Here is a 22,673-nt window from a genome sequence, read left to right on the forward strand (position 1 = left end):
GACATTGTTCCTCCCAGGTACCTGCTAGGATGTGCACGCATGCGCAACCCACATCTAAGTACGCCCAGTGGTGTGAACCTTGAGGGCGTTCCCTCATCTGAGGTCACGCCAATCCGGGTATATCTACTTCTCAAGATTGCTAGCTCATTGACTTGGCAAAGGCTTGAATAGGCTTGAATAGACTTGATCTGTTCCTGTCTGTGCTACTCTGCCTCTTTCCTGCTGCCTGCGGGAAGCTCTCCTTCTGCCCTTCGGGGTTTTACTACTAACTTGGGAACCCACTCCTTGGGGACCCTCAGTTCTATTTCAGGTGCCATTCAGGGAATAGGTAGTCGCTCCTTGAGGGCCTGCTCTCGCTGCCTCAGTGCCTGTACCTACGACAACTATCTGGTGGATTTGCATCCATAACAGCTAACACCGAGTGAGTACTCTAATCTCTCATCTGTCTCATCCACAGTAACCCTTGCTGCAGAACCTCCTGACGTCACCTAGGAGAGAAGGGCTCCCTCTGCTGAGGTCCTTGAGACTACAACTCACCACTGCCACCTGGTGGCTACTTCAAGCTGTATAATAAAATAGTTCTTCCATTGTTTTGTGTCTGAGAGTCTAGCCCAGTGTTGTGGCTCCTCACGGAGCTCCTCCCCATGGGCGTGGTCATCTCCACAGTACCCAAGGATCCACAAAAACACACGAAATAACATCAAATTGTATGGATGGGCAGACTTAATGAGTCATGTGGACTTTTTCTGCCAAGATGTTTCTATATTTCTATGACCTGGTAATAAAAGTGACAACTTCACCTATATTGCCATGTACCTGAAAGCAAAGCTGTATATATTCTGTGTAAAATGTAAAGATAAGTCCAAGCTCATCCATCAAAACAGATAAATGTTGCAAAGATATATTAGTGGTAAGAAAAAGGCTGACCCTTGAGGTACTCCACCTGAAAATCATCGCAGTCAGATTGACTATCAGTCAATCAAATGTCTATCAGAGGCCCCAATAGAAACGAATGCAATACATTTGTGACCTTTCCATAAATGCCAATTCCACACAGCCTGTCAAGCAAGTTAGTGTGACTTAGAATATGGGATAAGATATGCCATACTGTGTCAGAGCAAGGGTCCAACAAGCGTGGACAATAGAGATGTGAATCGTGTCCTCGATCGTCTTAACGATCGATTTCGGCTGGGAGGGGGAGGGAATCGTATTGTTGCCGTTTGGGTGTTTAGAGTATCGTTAAAATCGTTAAAATCGTGAACCGGCACACTAAAACCCCCTAAAACCCACCCCCGACCCTTTAAATTAAATCCCCCACCCCAAATGCCTTAAATTACCTGGGGGTCCGTAGAGGCGGTCCATAGCTTAAATTACCCCCGGGTCCGTAGCTAAATCGGGGAAGGGGGAGAGCAGGAAATCCGGCACACTAAAACGTGGTGTCTTCAGCCGGCGCCATTTTGCAAAATGGTCGCCGCAAAATGGCGGCGGCCATAGACCAATACGATTCGACGCAGGAGGTCGTTCCGGACCCCCGCTGGACTTTTGGCAAGTCTTGTGGGGGTCAGGAGGCCCCCCCAAGCTGGCCAAAAGTTCCTGGGGGTCCAGCGGGGGCCCTGGAGCGATCTCCTGCCGCGAATCGTTTCCGTACGGAAAATGGCGTCGGCAGGAGATCGACTGCAGGAGGTCGTTCAGCGAGGGTTCCCGACCCCCGCTGAACGACCTCCTGCAGTCGATCTCCTGCCGATGCCATTTTCCGTACGGAAACGATTCGCGGCAGGAGATCGCTCCAGGGCCCCCGCTGGACCCCCAGGAACTTTTGGCCAGCTTGGGGGGGCCTCCTGACCCCCACAAGACTTGCCAAAAGTCCAGCGGGGGTCCGGAACGACCTCCTGCGTCGAATCGTATTGGTCTATGGCCGCCGCCATTTTGCGGCGACCATTTTGCAAAATGGCGCCGGCTGAAGACACCACGTTTTAGTGTGCCGGATTTCCTGCTCTCCCCCTTCCCCGATTTAGCTACGGACCCGGGGGTAATTTAAGCTACGGACCGCCGCTACGGACCCCCAGGTAATTTAAGGCATTTGGGGTGGGGATTTAATTTAAAGGGTCGGGGTGGGTTTTAGTGTGCTGGGGGTGGGTTTTAGGGGGTTTTAGTGTGCCGCTGGACCCCCAGGTAATTTAAGGCATTTGGGGAGGGTGGGGGATTTAATTTAAAGGGTCGGGGTGGGTTTTAGTGTGCCTGTTTTCCTGCCCTCCCCCTTCCCCCGATTTACGATTTTTTGACGATAAATCGGGGGAATTGGTATTGTATCGTGGCCCTAACGATTTTTGACGATTTAAAATATATCGGACGATATTTTAAATCGTCAAAAAACGATTCACATCCCTAGACAATCCAAGTCACAAGTACCTGGCAAGTACCACAAAATTAAGTAGATCCCATGCTACTAATGCCGGCAACAAGCAGTGGCTATTCCCAATTAATTAATAGCAGTTTATGGAACTCCAGGAACTTATTCAAACCTTTTTAAACCCAGCTACACTAACCGTCTTAACAACTTCCTGTGGCAATGAATTCCAGAGCGTAATTGTGCATTGAGTGAAAAAGAATTTTGTCCTATTTCTTTTAAATGTGCTACTTGCTAACATCATTGAGTGTCCCCCTAGTCTTTTTATTATCTGAAAGAGTGAATAACCATTTCACATTTACTTGCTCAAGTCTTTTTGAAATGATTTCAAATCTCCTGAATATCAAGTGTAAAATTCTGAAAATTACTGAAAATAAAGTGTAAAATCCTGGCATTAGATTACATAAAGAATGGTAATAAAAATTAAGCTCTAATCTTTTTCAGGATTCTCTAATAGAAGCAGCACTTATTTTAAAATAATACTTTCAATGTAAGCATTCGTTTGTTTCCTAAGCATTTTGGGGTTCTTTGTGAAAGGAAAGGAATAAATTAACCTGGTGACCAGGTTTGTTCATCTGTCTTTCCCCGCATGCAGGAAGTTCTGTGCATTCTCAGATAGAGCAAACCTATCTCTAATCCTGACTTAATGTTTTGTTATGTGATGCCAGAGATAAGAGCAGGTTTCAAATCTATGTAATACATGTGTCATGAATTAAATATAAATGAAATACAACAAAGAAGGCTCTTAGGACAAATGTCCCATAAGTCGCTTAGTGGTAAGGTACAGGATTACATTTGTACCTGCAAACATAAAGCACATTTTAAAAGAGAAGTAGACCAGGGAGTTTCTCTCTCACATCCCACCAAAAGTTAAACAGATGCAAAAGTACCAGTGAATATTAATACCAGATACATTTGAGGAAGGACTTACATGAGGAAACATTCACATGCATATCTGAAACGTCAATGCATGTGCATAATTTCCTCCATCAATTTAACCAGAATCCCTGGAACTCTTATTTTTATGATGCATTAAGTACTATTTACATCGTGAAATACTTTTTAGTTCATATGTGTGCTAAAGGTTAAGTTAGACATATTTATTAGAGATGTGAATCGGTACCGGAGTTGTTTCCAATATCGTGTTCGTAACAGTGGGAAATCCTCATTTCCCGTGGGTCTAACTGCTTTTTTTTTGGCTGTCCTGAGCCGGAAAAAAAAAAAAAAAAAACCTTCACCCCAACCCTTTAAATCTAATTATTTAGTATCCCCCACCCTCCCGACCCCCCTCAGAACTTTCCTAAAGTACCTGCTGGTCCAGCAGAGGTTCCGGGAGCGATCTCCCAATCTCGGGCCGTTGGCTGCCAGTAAACAAAATGGTGCCGATGGCCCTTTGCTCTTACCATGTGACAGGGGCTATATGTGCCATCTTAAAAAATGGTGCAGGCCATCCATTGCTCCTACCATGTGATAGGGGCCGGCCAAAGGCTCCAATAGCCCCTGTCACATGGTAAGGGCAAAGGGCCATCGGCGCCATTTTAATTAGTGGCAGCAGACTGCCCGAGAGTGGGAGATCGCTCCTGGGATGCCCGCTGGAACACCAGGTACTTTAAGAAAGTTTTGGGGAAGTTGGGAGGGTGGGGGATTCTAAATAATTTGATTTATAGGGTAGGGGTGGGTTTGGGGGTTGTTTTTCTGTGTGCCCTTTGTTCTCGCGCCCCCCCCCCCCCCCAAAAAAAAAAAACAAATATAAGAAAACCACATGAAAATTTTGTGGGGTTTCCCCAATTGCTTTCAGGGAACCCCTGATATCTGATGAATTAGAAAATATCATACGATATTTTCATCTGTCAGAAAAATGATTCACATTCTATTATTTATGCACAAAACTCTGGACCCACGAGGGAAAATCTAACAAAAACATTTGAAAATGTTCCCCATTAATGTCCTTCTAAAGCTGACAACTGAATTATTCAGTATAATTTTTAATATATAATTTAAATACTACTACTAAGCTACTGCGTATGTTAATATGTTCTCTGTACACTGATGTGATATCTCGATAAGCGGCGGTATATAAAAACCAATAAACAAATAAATAAATAAATAAAATAAACACATTTTCAATAAATGAAAAGTACCTTAAAATATAATTTCGAATTCTGTTTTGAAAGGTTCACTTGCAAAAATAAAATCAAATCTAGCAAAAATGTGAAAACCAGCAACAATATAACTAACTGTGTAACTATGTGACCTGGGGAGCTTATAACTCTGTAACTCTGTTCTGTAATTTTATAAACCTCTCTCAGACTGTGTAGTAGATAACATAAGGGTATTATTGTATAATTGCATAGATGCCATGCTGTGACTCCCCGACTCATTGATTGCGTGAGTATGTGACAGTATAAAAGTGCAAATGTGTCATTCTCTGACTGTGGAATTTCAGTCTCACAGATTTAGGATGAAAAGCTAATGCTTGTGATCAAGGGAAGCTAAAAGCAGATGGCTGGTAAAAAGTCATACATTTTCCACATTTTATGAAGTATAAATTTACAATTGTTGAGGTAATATAAACAAATAAAAATAAATAAATAAATAAATACATATTATACAAGTACAATTTATTATTTCTTATGTCTGGCAGCCAGAAATATGAGAGGGCCAACTGGAAGTCAATATGACCTGATAAATCAGAAAAAAAACAGAAATAAAATGTGTCTATCAGTTCAGCAATTGTGGGAATATTGTATGATATATTTTATTGGACTCAGCACTGCACTGCCCAGTTCCTATTTGTTTTTCTTTCATTCTTTCTGTTTCCACTACTCTATGAAGCACAAACAATGGGAAACAGGAAATCACAGCAGTGTGACAGAATTTCTGCTTCTCAGGTTCTCAGAGTTCCCAGAGCTGCAGCTCCCTCTATTCACTCTCTTCTCACTCCTCTACCTGTTGGCCATACTTCTTGTTATCTGCTTAGTATGTGCTGATCAGCACCTACACAACGTGTCTTTCCTAGACCTCTTTTCTGGCAGCTGTCTCATGGGTAACAGGTTTAATAGAGTTATCATCTCCCATGATCATTATATCCCAGTTCTCTTTCTATGACTCCAATATAATCAATCATTTCTTCTGTGAACCCAAAACACTGTTGAAAATGTCCTGCACAGACACCACAGTCATTGACTCTATAACTTTTGCAGAAACAATGTTTTCTGGCTTCACCCCATTTCTCCTGACCCTGACATCCTATGTGTTTATCACCTCCACCATCCTGAAAATTTGTTCTAGCAGGGGAAAGGCAAGGCCTTCTCTACCTGCTCCTCCCACCTCATGGTCATCATCCTCTTATATGGGACAATGTTGGGAGTGTATCTGCAGCCAAGATCAGCAAGTTCATTGAAATCAAACAAGCTGCCTATTGCAATGCACATAGTCCTTCGCCCACTGTTAAACATAATGGGGTAGATCTTAAAAGCCCTGCACGCATAAATCCTGCTGGATTTACGTGCACAGGACACTTGCGCGTACCGTGGCCTATTTTGTATAGGCCACGGTACGCGCAAAGCCCCGGGACATGCATACGTCCCGGGGCTTTGCTTGGGGGCATGTCAGGGGGGCATGTCGGGGGTGGCGTGGCATTCGGGGGTGGGGCCGGGGGCGTGGTGGTGGTACGGGGCATGGCCGAAGGCGTGATGTGGTATGGGGGCGGGGCCGTGTGCTCCAGCAAAGCGGCCTGTGCCGGGGCAGGGAGCTGGCGACGCACGTAAGTTACTCAAAGAATTAAGGTAGGGGAGGGGGATTTAGTTAGGGCTGGGCGGTGGGTTAGATAGGGGAAGGGAGGGAAAGGTGGGGTTGACAAAAAAAAAAATTTCCCTCTGAGGCCGCTCTGATTTTGGAGCGGCCTCAGAGGGAACGGAGGCAGGTTGCTTGCAGGCTGCCGATTTTGCGCAGCCTTGCAAGCACTGACCCTGGATTTTAAAAGCTACTTGCGGCTACGCGCGTATCTTTTAAAATCTGGTGTACTTTTTTCAAATCTGCCCCAGTGAATGTAATCTTCAGGTCATCTGAGACATCTACTACATGATCTCTGTCTTGATTTACAGTTTTTCCCCTTCACAATGAAATGTAGGAGGCGGATTTCTGTACTTCAAGTTCCTCATTTTCACTTTTTAACATTAGAACTCATTTTCTGACCCCTTGAACATTCTTTCAGTGTTTTCCTATCCTCTTTCATTTTTTAACTCTTCCTGCATATCTATGCTGTTTTAGTTTTGTGTTATCTTTAAATGAGCATAGTTTTCATTTCTCCCTCTAGACGACTGATAATAAAGATATGGAAAAGAACCTGTTTGAGCACTACATAACCCAGCTGGTCACTTTAACTGGTCATCAGATGGGGCTTCATTAGTTACCAGTGTGCATTCTCTTACCAGGCCTGGCACTAGTGGGGGTGCAACCTGTGCAAGTGCATGAGGCAGCATACACGGGGATTCAAGAGGATTCACAAGTGACCTGACAAACTATTGACAGAACAGCAGTACATGTTTGCAGCTTAGGAATACAGAGGGGAAAGAAAGTCTTTCACTGGTGATGCAGCACGTCAAATGTCCTGAAAATCAAATGCAAAAACTGAAATTATGTGAATATATGTGTGATGCTTTCACCGGTGTCGCTTGGAAACTCAAAATAGCAATTTAGCCATATTTATCTTACAAGTCCCCAAGTGGGGATCAAACCCTCACCACCTGGATGGAAGGCTGATGCCTTCCCCACTGAGCCAGCAACTCACTGTCCAGCTACTGGCTTCAGAAGTCCCTCTCAATGTCCATAGTTCAAGAGTCCAGCCCCACTGAGCCTAACTGCCACCTCACCTTCCTTGTGATAGTGGTTGCAGTCCTTCACACTGTCGGGGATATCCAGTGTCCAAGTTTCCCAGAGCAGCCAGGCAGCCCGTTCCTTCCTCCTTAGTCCCCAGCAGGAGACTGAGACTGCTCTCCCAGGGAGTCCTTTTTGTTCTGTGGAGGCTCCTCCTCCACTCGCAGGTGGTTGGCTCCTTTAGCCACACCCTCAACTTCCCACACCTGTGGTTCCTCTGTTCTTATAACATCCGGGGGAAGGAACCAAGGGACGTCTCTTGCCTGGGGTTGCTATATTTTCCTTCCCCCCCCCCTTCCCTTGAATCTTTGGTTCCTGGGTCTTTCTCTGACGGTTCTGGTCTAGCATAGTGACCCCGTCACAATACGGAAGTCAGAAAAATTAATCAAAATAAGCATATAGTTGTGTGGGGTTTTTTGCAATCACAATTTATTTTTAAACAATGCTTTCCATAAAAAGCAAATGTTCCATTATCTGGCAATATCTTTTAACTTCAGTCTCAAACATAAGAACAAAATATATGCCATACTGGGTCAGAGCCTGTTTCCAATAGTGGCCATCCCAGGTCATAAGTGCCTGGCGGGATTGCAAAGGGTTAATAGATTCTATGCTGCTTATCCCAGGGATAAGGATTTCTGGAAATCCAATTTAATAATGTTTTATGGACCTTTCCTCCAGGTATTGGTCCAAATCTATTTCACACTCAGTTACATGAGCAGGTTTCACCACATCCTCTGTTAAAAAATCTTCAGAGCTCAAAAAATATTTCTACTTGTCTTAAATGTATCACCTAGCAATTCCTTTGCTTGTCCCCCTAGTCTTTGTACATTTTGAGAGAATAAACTAATTTATATTCCACTTCAGTCATTATTTTATAGACCTCTGACATATCTCCCCTCAGTCTCCAACTAAAGAGCCATAACCTCTTTAGCCTTTCTTCGTAAAGGTATCATTTTATTCCCTTTAGCATTTTGGTCACTAGTATCTTTGCTAATTCCACTATATCTTTTTTGAAATGTAGTGACCAGAATTACACACAATATTTAAGGTGTGGTCATACCAAAGAGTGATACATAGACATTATGTTATTCTCTATTTTATTCTCCATTCCTTTCCTAATAATTATATTTGCTGTCTTTACTATCACTGCACACTGAGCAGAGAATTTCAATATATTATATGTAATGACACCTAGATCCTTTTTCTAGGTGGTGACTCCCAATGTGTAACCTTTCATAGAGTAACTGTTATATGGGTTGCTCATCCCCATTTACATCAATTTGCTTTTGTCCACATTAATATCACCTGTCCTTTGGATGCAAATCATTTGCATGCCATTTTTGAAAGGTCTTCTTGCAATGTCTTGTGATTTAACAGTTTTGAATAATTTTTCTATCATCAGCAAATTTGATCACCTGACAGTCCTTTCCCATCTCTAGGTCATTTATAATTCAGACAAAAAGCACAGAACAGCAGATACCCCTTTTGAAAAGAGGAGTCCATTGATATCAGGAATTTTGCGTCTTTTAAGATCTGCCCAAAAATCAAGTTCATATAAATTCAAGTTGGCTTGCATGGTGCTGTGTTATCCGAACATCTCTCTATCCTACTGGATCTGTCCTATTGAGGAGGGTGCACTGTTTCCTACTGCAGCGTACAGAATGTTTCTTGAACTCAGTGACACTGGGAGATCCTTTGTTAAGTTTTACAGACTCAAGGTAGCTCATAATGACACAGACAAGGGGTGAGATGAAAACATTTGTCATAAATTTTGCAGCAGAGAATTACATTGTACACAAACCAACTTGTATTGGCTATGGAAGGATTGATTACTTCGCAAGATTTAAAAATTAAAGCTTTGGAAACTAAAGCTTCCTCATATGAAAAGATTTAGCAAGGTTTGGTGCATTCTGAGATTATCTATTCAAAGAAAATTGAGAATATAGAGAATTCTTTAAGAAGTTTGAACTTAAGGTTCTCAATTTCCCAGTACTTAACTCTATATCACCAATGGACTTCTTCAAAATTTATATTCTGAATATGCTTAATATTTCACCTAATGCAATGCCCCTTATAACAAAGGCCTATTATCTACCTTGAGAGGAGCCAGAACCATTAGGAAAAGTGTCTCAAGATCAACATTCTATGGATATTACAGATCTATTGGAATTCTCTCAAGAGATGGAAATTACTCAAAATGGAACTATGTTAATTTCCTTTGCTTTCATGAGTGAAAGGAATACTGTCCTAAGGTTTTTCCTATGAAATAGGAGCCTTACTTTTCATGAAAAACAGGTTTGTATTTATCCAGATGTTACATGAGCAACACAAGAATGATGAAATAAATTTGTGTCTATGAGAATTGAGATTCTTGCTCGTGGGGGGCAATATTTGTTACCTTACCCCTGTAAATGTTTAGTGAACTATTCAGGTGTTAACTATGTATTCTTTGAACCATGCAGCTTAGGGCTTTTCTGGACTCTTACTCTTAAAGATCACTTATGTAGTCTTGGCGGTAAAGATGTAACATAGGCATGCTCTCATTTTCTTTTAACGATAATTCATTGGAAGTTTCACTCCATAATCTTTCTTGGTCTCTCCAAATTTCTTTAACTTTTGAGGAATGTCAATAATAGTTTCTTTTTTGATTAATAAGTGAAATTACTTAAAATTGTATTTCTATAATGTTTCTATTACTGCTACAAGATATATTGTGTTTATTGTAAATTCAATTAAAAAGAAATAAAAAATAAATTTGCAGCAGACAATACTTAAAAGCACTCAAAATAACAATCCTATGAAAAAAAAATGTTATGAACAACTAAATGGTATGACTAAATGCAAACAATCTAAATGTTGTGAACATACCTTGTGACTGTGGATTCAGTTATGAATGCACCCAGGGAGCTCTGTGAAAGGGCGTGGAGGCATGATCGCGTGCTCCTGTGAGAAAGTGACCCCTGCTCCACAAGACTACTCAGGGAGGATCCCCAAGATACCCTGAGGATAGGCAAGCAAGTATGAGCATGGACACAGTACGAACTCCGGTAAAGTGGAAATGGAACAGGGAACTGCTGAACCAGAGAGCTAAAGAGTAAGAGTTCATAAGGGACTCCTGGAACTTGGACTAGATGAGGACTCCTGGACATGGATGAAAAAGAGGTGTACTCTTGAAGATGAAGACAAGACAAGACTCTTGGAGACATTGAACAGACAAGACAAGAATATCGGAGATGATGAAGAGGAATACTCTTGGAGACAATGAAGAGATGAGACTCTTGGAGACATTGAAGAGACAAGATTCTTGGAGATGTTGAAGAGGGACACTCTTATGAAGACAGATGCAAAGATGAGACCCTTGGAGACAATGAAGAGGAACACTCTTGTGTACGAAGAAGAGACGAGGCTCTTGGAGTAGAGTAGAGATGAAGTTCTTGGAGTTGGGGAGTGCTATCCATCAGGGCTCCCTACACAGCTGCCAAGGACTGGTCACAAATCATCCTGTTCCGCTACGCACCCTACACAACCCCAAAGGTTAGTCATGGACCACACTGGGAGCGGGAGAAGCACTACATGGAGAGGAGTCAGGCAGCACTTGAGGAAAGTCCAACCAGAGAGATTCCATTCTATCAAATGTCAGACTGATTGGGGCAAGTCCAGGGGATGACAAGAACTGCTGACGTGTTCTCCAGGGATGAGAAGTGAAGCAAAGAAAGAGGTATGCAAGAGAGTGGTACCTCAGGCGCAAGCCATCTGGACATCAGAAAACCTGGACATCTGGATCGAGGGAATAGACTTCTGGATGCTAGGACCTTTGGATGTCTGAAGAGATGGATGACTGAAGGAGAGGACTTCTGGATGAGGAAGGATCTGAACGTCTTTAGAGAAGAAGACGAACGGACATCAGGACAGAGGACGTCAGGACACCAGGATATCTGGAACTCAGAATAGGTGGACAACTGGACATCAGGACCTGGAGACATCAGAACATCTGGGACATCTAGGAGCAGGCAAGGAATCCCATGGCTTACAGGTACGGAACCCGAGGACTGGAACATACCACGAGGAAGGTCGACAACAGAAGAGACCTGGAATGTCGGATGAAGACATCAAGAAGAGATATCATGAAGAGTGAAGACTTGGAACATGAAGTCTTCCTGACAGGAGCAGCAAGATGAACCACGTTGTAACCGTGGAACTCCGAGGATGGAACTTGGAGATGATGGAACTCTGAAGATGGACTCTCTGCAGGGTGTTACTCCCTGTGGAGGATGTTACTCCATCTGAAGGCACTGAGGAACTGAAGCAGTGCCTATTTGTAGAGCAGGAGCAGGAAGAGCCCTGAAGATGTCATCAGGAGGGTTGAAGAGGAACTCCCTGTAGTTGGCCCTTTAAATGACAGAAGAAGCTGCGTGGCCAGCCCCTAGAAGGAGCCCTGGAGCACAGGGGGCAGAGCCAAGGCCTGCAGTGACGTCTAGGAGCCTGAAGAAGGCCATAGGCGGCTCCTGCTGCTGAAGAGGAGCTGCGCTGGGCCTGGCAATGGCCCTGAAGAGGATACAGCAGTGGTGGCTCTCTGCCGTGAAGAGGAGTCGGCGGCAGCACTTGGGCCACAGTAAAGGGAATCCCCATTAGGGGATACCCACAACAGAGGAGCACTCCAGCAGCAACGCTCGAACTGTGAGGAGAAGAGGATTTCCCTTCCAAAGAGGACAACGACAGCGCGGCTCCAGCCGCGCAGGAGAGAGGCACAGGAGTGGCAGCCTCCGCTGCATGAAGGAACGACAGTGGAGGTCCAGGCTGCGGGGAAGGCTGCAGCCCGTCAGCTACAAGGCAAGGTGAAGGTGAGGCCCTGTCCGCGGAAGCAGGCCGTGGGCAGGGGCACAACACTAAAGCTTTGATTTTTATAGCTCTGTAGTGTCATTTTTAAGCTAATTTTCCATGGAGAAATCTGTTGCTGCAACCTTTTAAAATATTCACTAAAGAAACAGTTGAATGTGAGCAGGTTAATTAATAACAAGAATGTGCCTTCTTACATCAGAGTGTAACATGTAAGTAATTTATGATGTAACACTTTACATTTTTTATTTTGATCATACTTCCTTATTTTAAATATGCCTCAATGATTCCATTTTCAGCTGTCACTGCTGTATTTATGTTTTATGTTTATAACTGTGATACCTGCATGGGGCTCTGATGAGGATCTGATGTTCAGCTCTCCATGCTCTTCATACTTTACTCATATCAGTGAAAGGATTGCAGGAGATCTGATGAAGACCTGCTGTTCAGCTGCCTGTGCTATATTCCTGTTTTATCTGAATCACTGTGATGCCTGCATTGTGATATAATGAAAATCATCTCTTCAGCTCTCTGTGCTGTATTCATTTGTACATTTATTAGTGTAAGGGTTGCACGGGGCTCTTATGAAGATTTGCTCGTCGACTGTGTGTGCTGTATTCATTTTTACATGATTTGGTGAGACTCTTGCTTGGGATTCTTCTCATTTTCAGCACAGAAGTGTACATATTAGTCAGAATGTTAGATGCAAGTATCTTAATTAAATATGGCATTTTAGCATTGAAATCTCTTTATTATGAAAGATTACATATTCATACAGCAAATTCAATATTTAAATTACTCCTGCACACCCAGATAGAACATCAGCAAGCCTCAATGGTTCAACAACAATAAAAAAAAAAAAATAATAATAAAAAATAAAATAAAAACAGAGGGAAAACACTGGTTTTGATTAAGTTTGATATTTTATGTAAAAGAAAGCCCCAACACTATAGGAGGATACCTTCCTAGCCATCAGCCTGGAGTCAGCATTCATTTTAACACAAGAGCTTTCAGGAAAAGGAACTTCTCTACCATTGATTCCAGTGCTCCCATTATCAGGTCAGTGGATTCTGAGTAAAGGGAGGTGACACATTGCCATCTGGATCCATTTATTTCAGGACAGTTTGAGCCAATCCAGGATTCACCCCATGGCATGCTGGCACTTGTAGTCTGGTAGTTCTTATTCTTAGGGATATCTGATCTCTAAGCCCACATATATACAAGGGGCTGGTACTAGGACTGGACTGAACGTGAGAGATTTGGTATCTGCAGTGTATCTGGACATTTAATTTCTAAATTGTTAAAATTGCTCCAAGGAAGGAACAATAATAAAATTTTACAGAAATAAAATATTTGCATAAAATAAAACATAAAACACAAATATGGGCAAATCATAAACCCACTGATTAATTAGAACAACATATTTCACTAACAAGTGGTTCCATACAAATAAGAACAAACCTGAGCAGTTCTGAGATTCCCTGTATCATCCCCATCAGCAGGTCATTGGTGGAATGCTCCATGTCATGAACATGAACTTCATGACCTCTCCTAACTTTAAAATTGTGGAACTACAAGTAGTAATGATGACGCTTTGTGACTGCCTAATAGTATGACTGTGAATTATATATCTGTAATTATATACCTGTGTATCTTTGTTAATGTGTATCTGTGTGGGCTATGAACTCTACCTCTATGGGATTGTTTCATTGTCTGTCTGCCAGTGGGGTAAATTTCAAGAACTCACGTGCGTGCACTGCATGTGCCAAGCCCGGATTTTATACATGTGCGCAATGGCACGTGCATGTTATAAAATCGTGTGCCCATGTGTGTGTGCCGGGTGGCACACACACATGGATACGCATGCAAGTGTTTAAAATCTACCCCTTAGTGTACAACTGTTTGACCATTTGGCTGTATAACTGTGTTTTTGTTCAAATATGTCACTAGTGTGAATGTGCAGTTCTGTGATACTTTTTGTATTCTTACATAGTTTATTTTTTAAAATGTGCTTCCAGTCTTTCACTTTTTTTAAATTTTCTCAGCACATACTGAAGAATGAATCTTGTGAAATGTGAATTCCTGCTTCTGGGGTTCTCAGAGTTCCCAGAGCTGCAGCTCCCTCTCTTCGCTCTCTTCTCTCTCCTCTACCTGATGGCCGTGCAGGGGGAACCTCCTTATTTTCTGCATAATCAGTGCTGATCCACACCTGCACACCCCCATGTATTTCTTCTTGGCTAATTTGTCTGTCCTAGACATCTCTTCTATGACAGTCTTTGTGCCAAAATCACTGGCAGCCCAAAAGAAAAGTAACACCATATATCTGAGTGAGTGTATTACTCAGATGAATTGTTCTATGGCCTGTGCTGAGGTAGAATTTCTGCTTCTCACTGCCATGGCCTATGACCGTTATGTTGCAAGATGCAATCCCCTGTGTTACACCATCGTCATGAATAAGTTGGCCTATTCTCTTCTTGCAGCTTTCTCCTGGGTAACAGGTTTAATAGTTTTGCCACACACTCTTATTATATCCCAGTTTTATTTCTGTGAATCTATTTTAATTAATCACTTCTGTGAATTCACAGCACTAGCTAAACTCTAATGCACAGACACCTCTCTCATTAAACCTCTGACTGTTGCTGCACTGGTGTTAACAGTCTTCACCCCATTTCTCCTCACCCTGACATCCTATCTGTTTATCATCACCACCATCCTGAAAATCCGTTCTCGAGAGGGGAAAAACAAGGACTTCTCTACCTGCTCCTCCCACCTCACAGTTATCATTATGTCATATGGAACAGTAATAGGATTGTTTATTCAGCCTGGAACAGGGGAATCTGTGAATTCACAAAGTTGCCTTGTGCAATATACATAGTCACTCTCCCGCTGTTAAATCCCCTCATTTATAGCTTGAGAAGTAAAGAGTTAAATGAGGCTTTGAGAAAAGCAATAATCAGGAAGTCAGCATTTTGAGCCTCTAAAGAATTTTGAAAACCTGACTAACTTAAACGATTCTGCAAAGGATGATTTTGAATTTGTTGCTGCACTTAAGATTATGGGTACCTGTTTACTAAGCCACGCTAAAATCTGCTCAGTTATAATTTTGTCATTGTTCTACCACTGGATTTTTTAAAAAAAGATTTAGACTATAGTAAATTCAGCATTAAAACCAGAGTCTAATCAAATACATTTCTGACACAGGTACTGCATTGTACATTATCATCTCCAGGAATGCATCTACATTTCCAGCCCACCAGCATCCCAGCATATAACACTACCCTGAATTATCATCCCTTATTCAGCAATGTAGCCTCTCTTATCCCTTTGGAGATCTTTCAGTCAAGCACATGGGGCACAGGAGCATCTGAAATCAAATTGCCCCCTTTCAGCTGTCAGACCTAATAGAGCAGGAAGGAGAAGTATTCCATAATTCCCTCGATATTTGGTTGAAACACCTCAGAGTGAGCAGGGAAAAGTTGGAGGTGTTGGCCTGGAGGGGCTGCACTGAAGACTCTAGGGTTAGGGAGATTGGTCCAAGGGGCTGTATTGTTGGTTGGGGGCAGGGAACAGGCATCTTGGTTGACATCTTAGGTTACAAAGATGACTAAACAAATGTAAACAGCAACTCTAGTGGTATAGGTAAGTTGGGCCCAAACTTGAAAGACGGCCATTAAGTAACATAACCAGATATGACTTTTCTGGTTATGTTTGAAGGGGTATTCAGCGGCATGGATATGCCGCTGAATATCCCAGTACAAGCCATTACTTTGCTGGATAAGTTATAACTGCTTGTTGGCAGGTATAACTTATCCAGCTAAAGCCAAATATCGCTACTTAGCCAGGAAAGTTATCCAACCTAGTAGCATCACCCAGATCTACCCATTGCCCGCCCACTTTCAAGCCAGCTAAGAGATAGCTGAATATTGAGCGGCCCTCTAGATAGCCAGATAAGTCCTATTTATCGAGTTCTGAATGCATTTTCATATTGGACCCATTTTGTCTGTCCTTGTAGATAAATACAAATCATATTCAGTAATGCCATTTATACTAATCACATATGAATATTAAAAAGGTGCAAAGCATCACAGTTCAATATGTCAGAAGTGTTTTGAGCTGATGGTCAGATTATTGCACAGGACATACTGTTCCCCACTAACTTTGCTGCCATCTTTCTATACTTGAGTCCAGAATTCTGGTGAGCCTGGATCATATTTACGTATGTGGTGGCAGTGTCTGGAAGTTCAGAGGTTTTGACTTGGTGTAACTCAGGAGGTAGCTAATATCTTAAAATTTCCAGTGAATATCCTGCCCCTGGCTGGTCTGCTGGAAAGAAGAGCTGGTTCAGGAATTCCAGTTCATATTAGAGGATTAGTTGGTCAGTTATTGCTGGTTTTACAGTAGCCACATTGTGCAAGCAGAAACTTTGCTAAAATTACTTGAGATGTGAATCTTTTTTTGTGTTCGTGTCATTCTTCATTTTTCGGCCGCCACAGGAAATGTCATTTTTTTGCGGTTCAGGTCTTTTATTTTTGCGAAAAATCATTTTTTGAGTTAGTGCACGCTAACTCCCCGTTAGTGTGTGCTAACTCCCATTGGTGAGCGCTAACGCCCCGTTAGTGCGCACTAACAAAAACCGTTAGATCTTGTTACTTTTTGTTAGTTTTTGTTAGTGTACGCTAATGGGAGTTTTGCATGCAAAAAGCACCATAACACATGCTAATATGGAAAAGTTCTATCTTCACAGTGTAAATAACGTCACCTTTTTTGTTAGGCTGTGCAATATCACACTTTTCAATCTTTTTATAAGGAGAGAGAGAGAGAGAGAAACTAGCTATAAGGCTCTTATAGTAGTCAAGTATTTATACCTCTATATGAGGCCCACCTAGTAAATCAAGGTGAGGTTTAGGTATGGCATAGGGGTTAGGGGCCACTTTGACATTCAGAGTGACTTGTACGAACAGAACAGAGTCTGAGTGAGGAAACTCACTCAAAGATGAGATTTGTAAAATTTTCTCTCAACATAGCTTGATGTTACCTAGGTAGAGATTCCATCAAACTAGGTTGAGAGAACATTGTACAAATCTTATCTGTATGTGAGTTTCCTCATTCCGAAGGACATGACATCTTCACAAGTGTATACTGTTCGTTTGTATGTCTCACTCTGAATGTCAAAGTGGCCCCTAACCCCTACCTAAACCTCACCTCGAGTAATTAGGTGAGCCTCATATAGAGGTATAAATACCTAACTACTATAAAGTCCTTATAGCTAGTTTATCTCTCTCTCTCTTTCTCTCTCATTGTGGCACTTACTACAAAAAGTTATTGTACTCTGTGGTAAAACATATACAAAGTGCTATCTTAGAACCCTTTGTGCTGAATAGGTTATTACCATCAAACATGCCCCTCTTCCTATTGCATGTGATAGTTTGATGAATCCTGGCCTATGTTTGGATACAGTTGGATAGGTTTTCAAGTAATGTGGCTCAATAACATTCTACTTAACAGGGTGTTGGTTATATAGCTGTCACTCAAAAAATGATATGGGCCTGTTTCCCAGTTGTGAGCTTTCCCCTCCCACCGGTTATACATACACTGATCTGTCACCCCCCAGCAGCCCCAAACCAACACTGATCCCACCACGCCTGCTGCCGCTGGTTTCACAGCAAGATATTCATACACTTATGTGAGCATGTGGGTTGCTTTTAAACTTGGGTAGACATGCACATATCCTCCATGTGCACATTTCTCCTGATATTGGTATGTGCTTGGCTTCTAAAATTCACCTTTTAGTCAGGATCTATTTAGACTATCAAGAAAGGAGGAAGGAAATGCACCAGGAGGTTTTGGCTCTTGGTGCATCCTTCCTTCTCAGACACCTTAGTTGACCAAGGCAGACTGTTATATTCTCTTAGGAAGGTTTTTGGAAGCTAGAGCTGGGAACTTGCCTCAGGTACTTAATGTCATTGTTGACTATCAATTTAGTATTATAGGGATTGGATATTGATTCTGTTAATGTAGTTTCCTTGATTTTTGGTGTTTATTACTCCTCATTTTCTTGTTTATTTGTCCCCAATATTTTTGGTTTGTCTGTAAATGGAAGTTTGTTTTCTTTTGTAGTTTCATAAAAGCAATTTATCTGCATTGCTCCCTTGTTGTTTCTGTGCAAATATTTTTCTTTGTATTTTATTTAAAATAAATCTCTCCCAGGCTCTAACAGACCTGAAAAGGTGATATAAGTTAATATTTTTAATCCCAACCTTTGAAACATATTCAAAACTCTCCAACTTACTATCTTGGGACACTACAAGAGAGCTCAAATGAGGAAATTAATTTTTGCACTTTATCCCAAAACTATAAGCAGCAGTTTCAAAGGTATATTTATCAATTTTCCCATAAAACAACTGCACACAAATTAGCAAATATATTGTATGTTCGGTAACTTGCAAAGGGAAAATGTACATATACGTTCCCTTTGAAAACTGACATAAAGTCTGTGAATACTTGCCGTCAAATTTATACCCTATGATTTATTTATTTATTTATTTATTTATTTATTTATGTATGTATGTATTTAACATTTTTCTATACCGGCCTTCATGAAAAAGATTCATATCAAATCGGTTTACATGGAACTTAGAGACTAAATGAATATCCATATAACAAGAAGGCAATAGCAAGTTACATATCATAAGGAGATAGAACTTAGGGGGCTAGAATAGCTGGGAAGTAGAAGGACAGCAAAAACTTGAGGGTAAATATATATTTATATACTGAGATTAGTCCGAGAGTCTAGTTAGTTGGGCGGATCCTGTTTGAGAGGTATATTGACATTTTAGAGTTTAGGGGAAGGCTTGGAGGAAAAGCCAAGTCTTAAGTTTTTTTCGGAAGGTTAGAAGGCAGGGTTCCAATCTAAGGTCAGTTGGCAAATTGTTCCAAATGACAGGGCCCGCTGTGGAGAATGCATGATCTTTGGTGGATGTTAGATGCGTGTATTTAGTTGGAGGGACTTGAAGAGTTCCTTTGTATGCTTCTCTGATGGGTCTTGCGGATGAGTAGAGTTTGAATGGGATCTGAAGGTCTAGTGGTAACTAGATGGTAACTATGATGGTAACTTTCAAATGGATGTGCTGGCGCATATATATGTGCATGTGTGGGTGCATCACCAGATACACAGCAATGTTATATCCTGTGTATGAACAAATGCACATATGTTATAAAATATCCCCGGTGTGCATATATGTGCCCCATATTTTACAAGTCAGCTTTTAGCTACAAAGTGAGATAATTTTATAACAGGTTCATGACCATGTAATGACCAGTTTCACCAGTTTGTCCACCAGTTCACACAGTCTAAAGCTAAGTTCTCCAAATCCCTTTGGATCATTTGCCTGCACTCCCCCCAGTTAACCCAGACACCTCTAACAATTCAGAGATACCTGAAGTGTATATATATATATGAATATTTATACCTCTTGCATACCAGAAAATAAATTTGCACTCAAATATACCTGGGCGTACACCGGGCGCATCGGTACTTATGCACACATCTCTAGGTCCTGTCCAGAACACCCGCACCCACAGCCTGCTCATATCTCATACCTTTTTTTCTGATATGAGATAGTCACACATCGGGACTTGTACATGCATGTGAATGGCTTATAAAATCAGCAGAACACATGCATGTCCTATATCCGCACACACCTCCCAATTTTGATGTGCACCAGGCTTTTAAAATGTACCTTTAAACGTAGAATATTATTTATAAGATTCAGAATGCAATTAACCAGGCCTGAGTGTCTAGAGATCATATCTCAAGAGTCTATCAACCAATATAAGCACTTCCAGCTCATCAGGCAATTCATGCCAGAGATGCAGAAACCATTGGAAAGTAAGTGATTTGAATCTGTACTAATGTTCTCCAGTATGGTATATCCTCAGTTTCAAAATGCTTTCCTGCAAATTGTGATTGTCATGTAAGTCTTTGATATGTTAGTAATCCTGAAGTATAGAGGATCTACTTTGACTCGACCATTTTGGGGCAAGTTTATCAAAGAGCCAGAATATCAAAGTGTTCTCATCACACCCAGAGTAAAATGTGTACATTTTCTGCTTTTGTGTTTTGGGAGGAAGTTCAAAATGATGACTCCACTGCTTCGATAAACATTTGAAGTTGGTAAAGGTCAGAGTGGCACGATCTGAAGTTTGTTTCAGGAAGGCTCAAAACCAATCTCACAAACTCTTAATAGAACATCAGCAGCTTAAAAATACAGGGGGGAGGGGAATTAGTCTTTATGAAATGAGTTCAAATCTCCTGAAAGAAAGATCATAAAAATTAAGGTCTAATCTTTTCCACGATTTACAAATAGAAGCAGTACCTATTTTAAAATGATACTTTAAAAGTAAGCATCCCTTTGCCTCAAGAGCATTTTGTGTTCTTTGTGAAAGGAAAGGAATAATTGAACGAGGTGGCCTATTCGGTCATCTGTCTGTCCCCACATGCAGGCAGACGAACAGCACCCGGGATCTAAAGAACCCATTTGGAAGATCTGAGGAATCTCAGATGGAGCAAACCTCACTAAATATGATTTAATGTTCAGTTATGTGGCGCTTTCTCTGCAGAGTTATGTGGTACAGAGAAGGCAATAAGAGCAGGTTTCAAACCCCTTTAATACTTTAAATAAAAATGAAAAACAAGAAAGAAGGATCTTAGGTGCACATTTTCCATAAACTGCTCAGCTGCATGATAAATGATTACATTTGAACCTGCAATAATAGAGCAAATATTAAGAGAGAAACAGCCCAGGGAGTTTCCTTCTGAAATTCCACTAAAAAGTTAAACAAGTGAAACATACCGGTGAATATTCCAACCATCTACTTTTGTTTTATTGTATCATTGAATGTTTATATGTTGTTTTGTTAAGATGCACTGTTAGCATTGATCATTGTTGAAATAAGCAGTGTATCATCACTTTCAAATAAGTAAATAAATAAAAGGTACCCACAGGGCTTAGGAGAAGCTACAGGCAGATGACGGGCAGAAAGTCACAAATTTCCCACGCTGACATAATACTTTAGAATAGCTGGCATAAGATAAAATGTATCATCAACTATATCCTGTAGATTGAAAACTGAGAAGGTCAAATGCCTGGATGCCAAATTGGTTCTCACTATGACCTAACAGACATGTTGTATTTCCCTTTCTTCTAATTTATTAGTTCAACACTTGTGGGAAATTTTTAAAATATATTTTATTGGAGTCAGTGCTGCCTAGTTCCTATTTGTTTCTCTTTCATTCTTTGTCATCTTTTTCTCTTCAGCACACTATGGAGCACAAACAATGGGAACCTAGAAATCTCAGCGCTGTGACAGAATTCCTGCTTCTGGGGTTCTCAGAGTTCCCAGAGCTGCAGCTCCCTCTCTTCACTCTCTTCTCACTGCTCTACCTGATGGGCGTGCTGGGGAACCTCCTCGTTATCTGCATAGTATGTGCCTATCCACACCTGCACACCCCCATGTATTTCTTCTTGGTCAACCTGTCTGCCCTTGACATCTCTTCCCTGACAGTCACTGTGCCAAAATTTGTCCTTCTGTCAGAGAGTAATATTATTTCTTTCACTGCATGCATTATACAACTGTATTGTTTTATAGCTTGTGTGGGGACAGAAATTACCCTTCTTGCTGCCATGGCTTATGATCGTTATGTTGCGATATGCAATCCCCTGCGTTATACCACCATCATGAATAAGAGGGTCTGTGCTCTTCTGGCAGCTGTGTCATGGCTTGCAGGTTTAATAGACTCATTGCCACAGGCTATCTTTACATCCCAGTTTTCTTTCTGTGACTCCAATGTAATCAATCACTTCTTCTGTGAACTCACAGCGCTGCAGGAAATTTCCTGCACAGACACCTCAGTCATTCTAACTATGAGTTATATAGAGTCCGTTTTTGCAGGCCTTACCCCATTTCTCCTGACCCTGACATCCTACACCTTTATCATCTCCACAATCTTGAGAATCCGATCGAGAGAGGGGAAAAGCAAGGCCTTCTCCACCTGCTCCTCCCACCTTACAGTCCTCATTCTGTTATATGGGACTATGTTGGGAATTTATATGCAGCCCCGCTCAGCAAGTTCTCTGAAATCAAACAAGCTGGTTACTGCAGCGTATATCCTCACTCTCCCACTGCTAAACCCTCTGATTTACAGCTTGAGAAGCAAAGAGTTAAATGTGGCCCTGAAAAAAGCTTTAAACAGGAAGTCAACATTGTCAGTTACCAAACACTTCTGAAGCTATTTAAAGCAAAACTGTGTTAAAGTAAACATGAGGTCAACCAACACAATTACTCCTTAATCTCTCTCCTGTTTTACAGTTTTCAATTCCTGTCCTTCTTAATGAAATGTAGCAGGAGGATTTTTATATCTGAAGTGCCTGATTTTATACTTTAAAGCATTAAAATTCCATGTTTGCACTATATGTTATGTCAAGTTGTTGCAGAGTGTGACATTTAGGTATTTGGGGTGATGTTTATCAATGGTTTGTCTCCTTTTTGACAG

At 41.5% G+C, this 22,673-nt stretch overlaps 1 protein-coding gene across 1 annotated transcript in view; it reads left to right on the plus strand.

The window, feature by feature from the left end:
- The window catches only part of LOC115077582 (olfactory receptor 5V1-like), a 70,549-nt gene extending 48,142 nt beyond the window's left edge, over positions 1-22,407 (plus strand). Inside the window, exon 4 of the mRNA XM_029579879.1 lies at positions 21,439-22,407. Within this exon, the coding sequence (XP_029435739.1) occupies positions 21,439-22,407 (969 nt within the window). The remainder of the gene's footprint in view (positions 1-21,438) is intronic.
- Positions 22,408-22,673: the final 266 nt, after the last annotated feature.

This window comes from Rhinatrema bivittatum, chromosome 16 (assembly GCF_901001135.1).
Source record: "Rhinatrema bivittatum chromosome 16, aRhiBiv1.1, whole genome shotgun sequence".
In the NCBI taxonomy this organism is placed as follows: Eukaryota; Metazoa; Chordata; class Amphibia; order Gymnophiona; family Rhinatrematidae; genus Rhinatrema; species Rhinatrema bivittatum.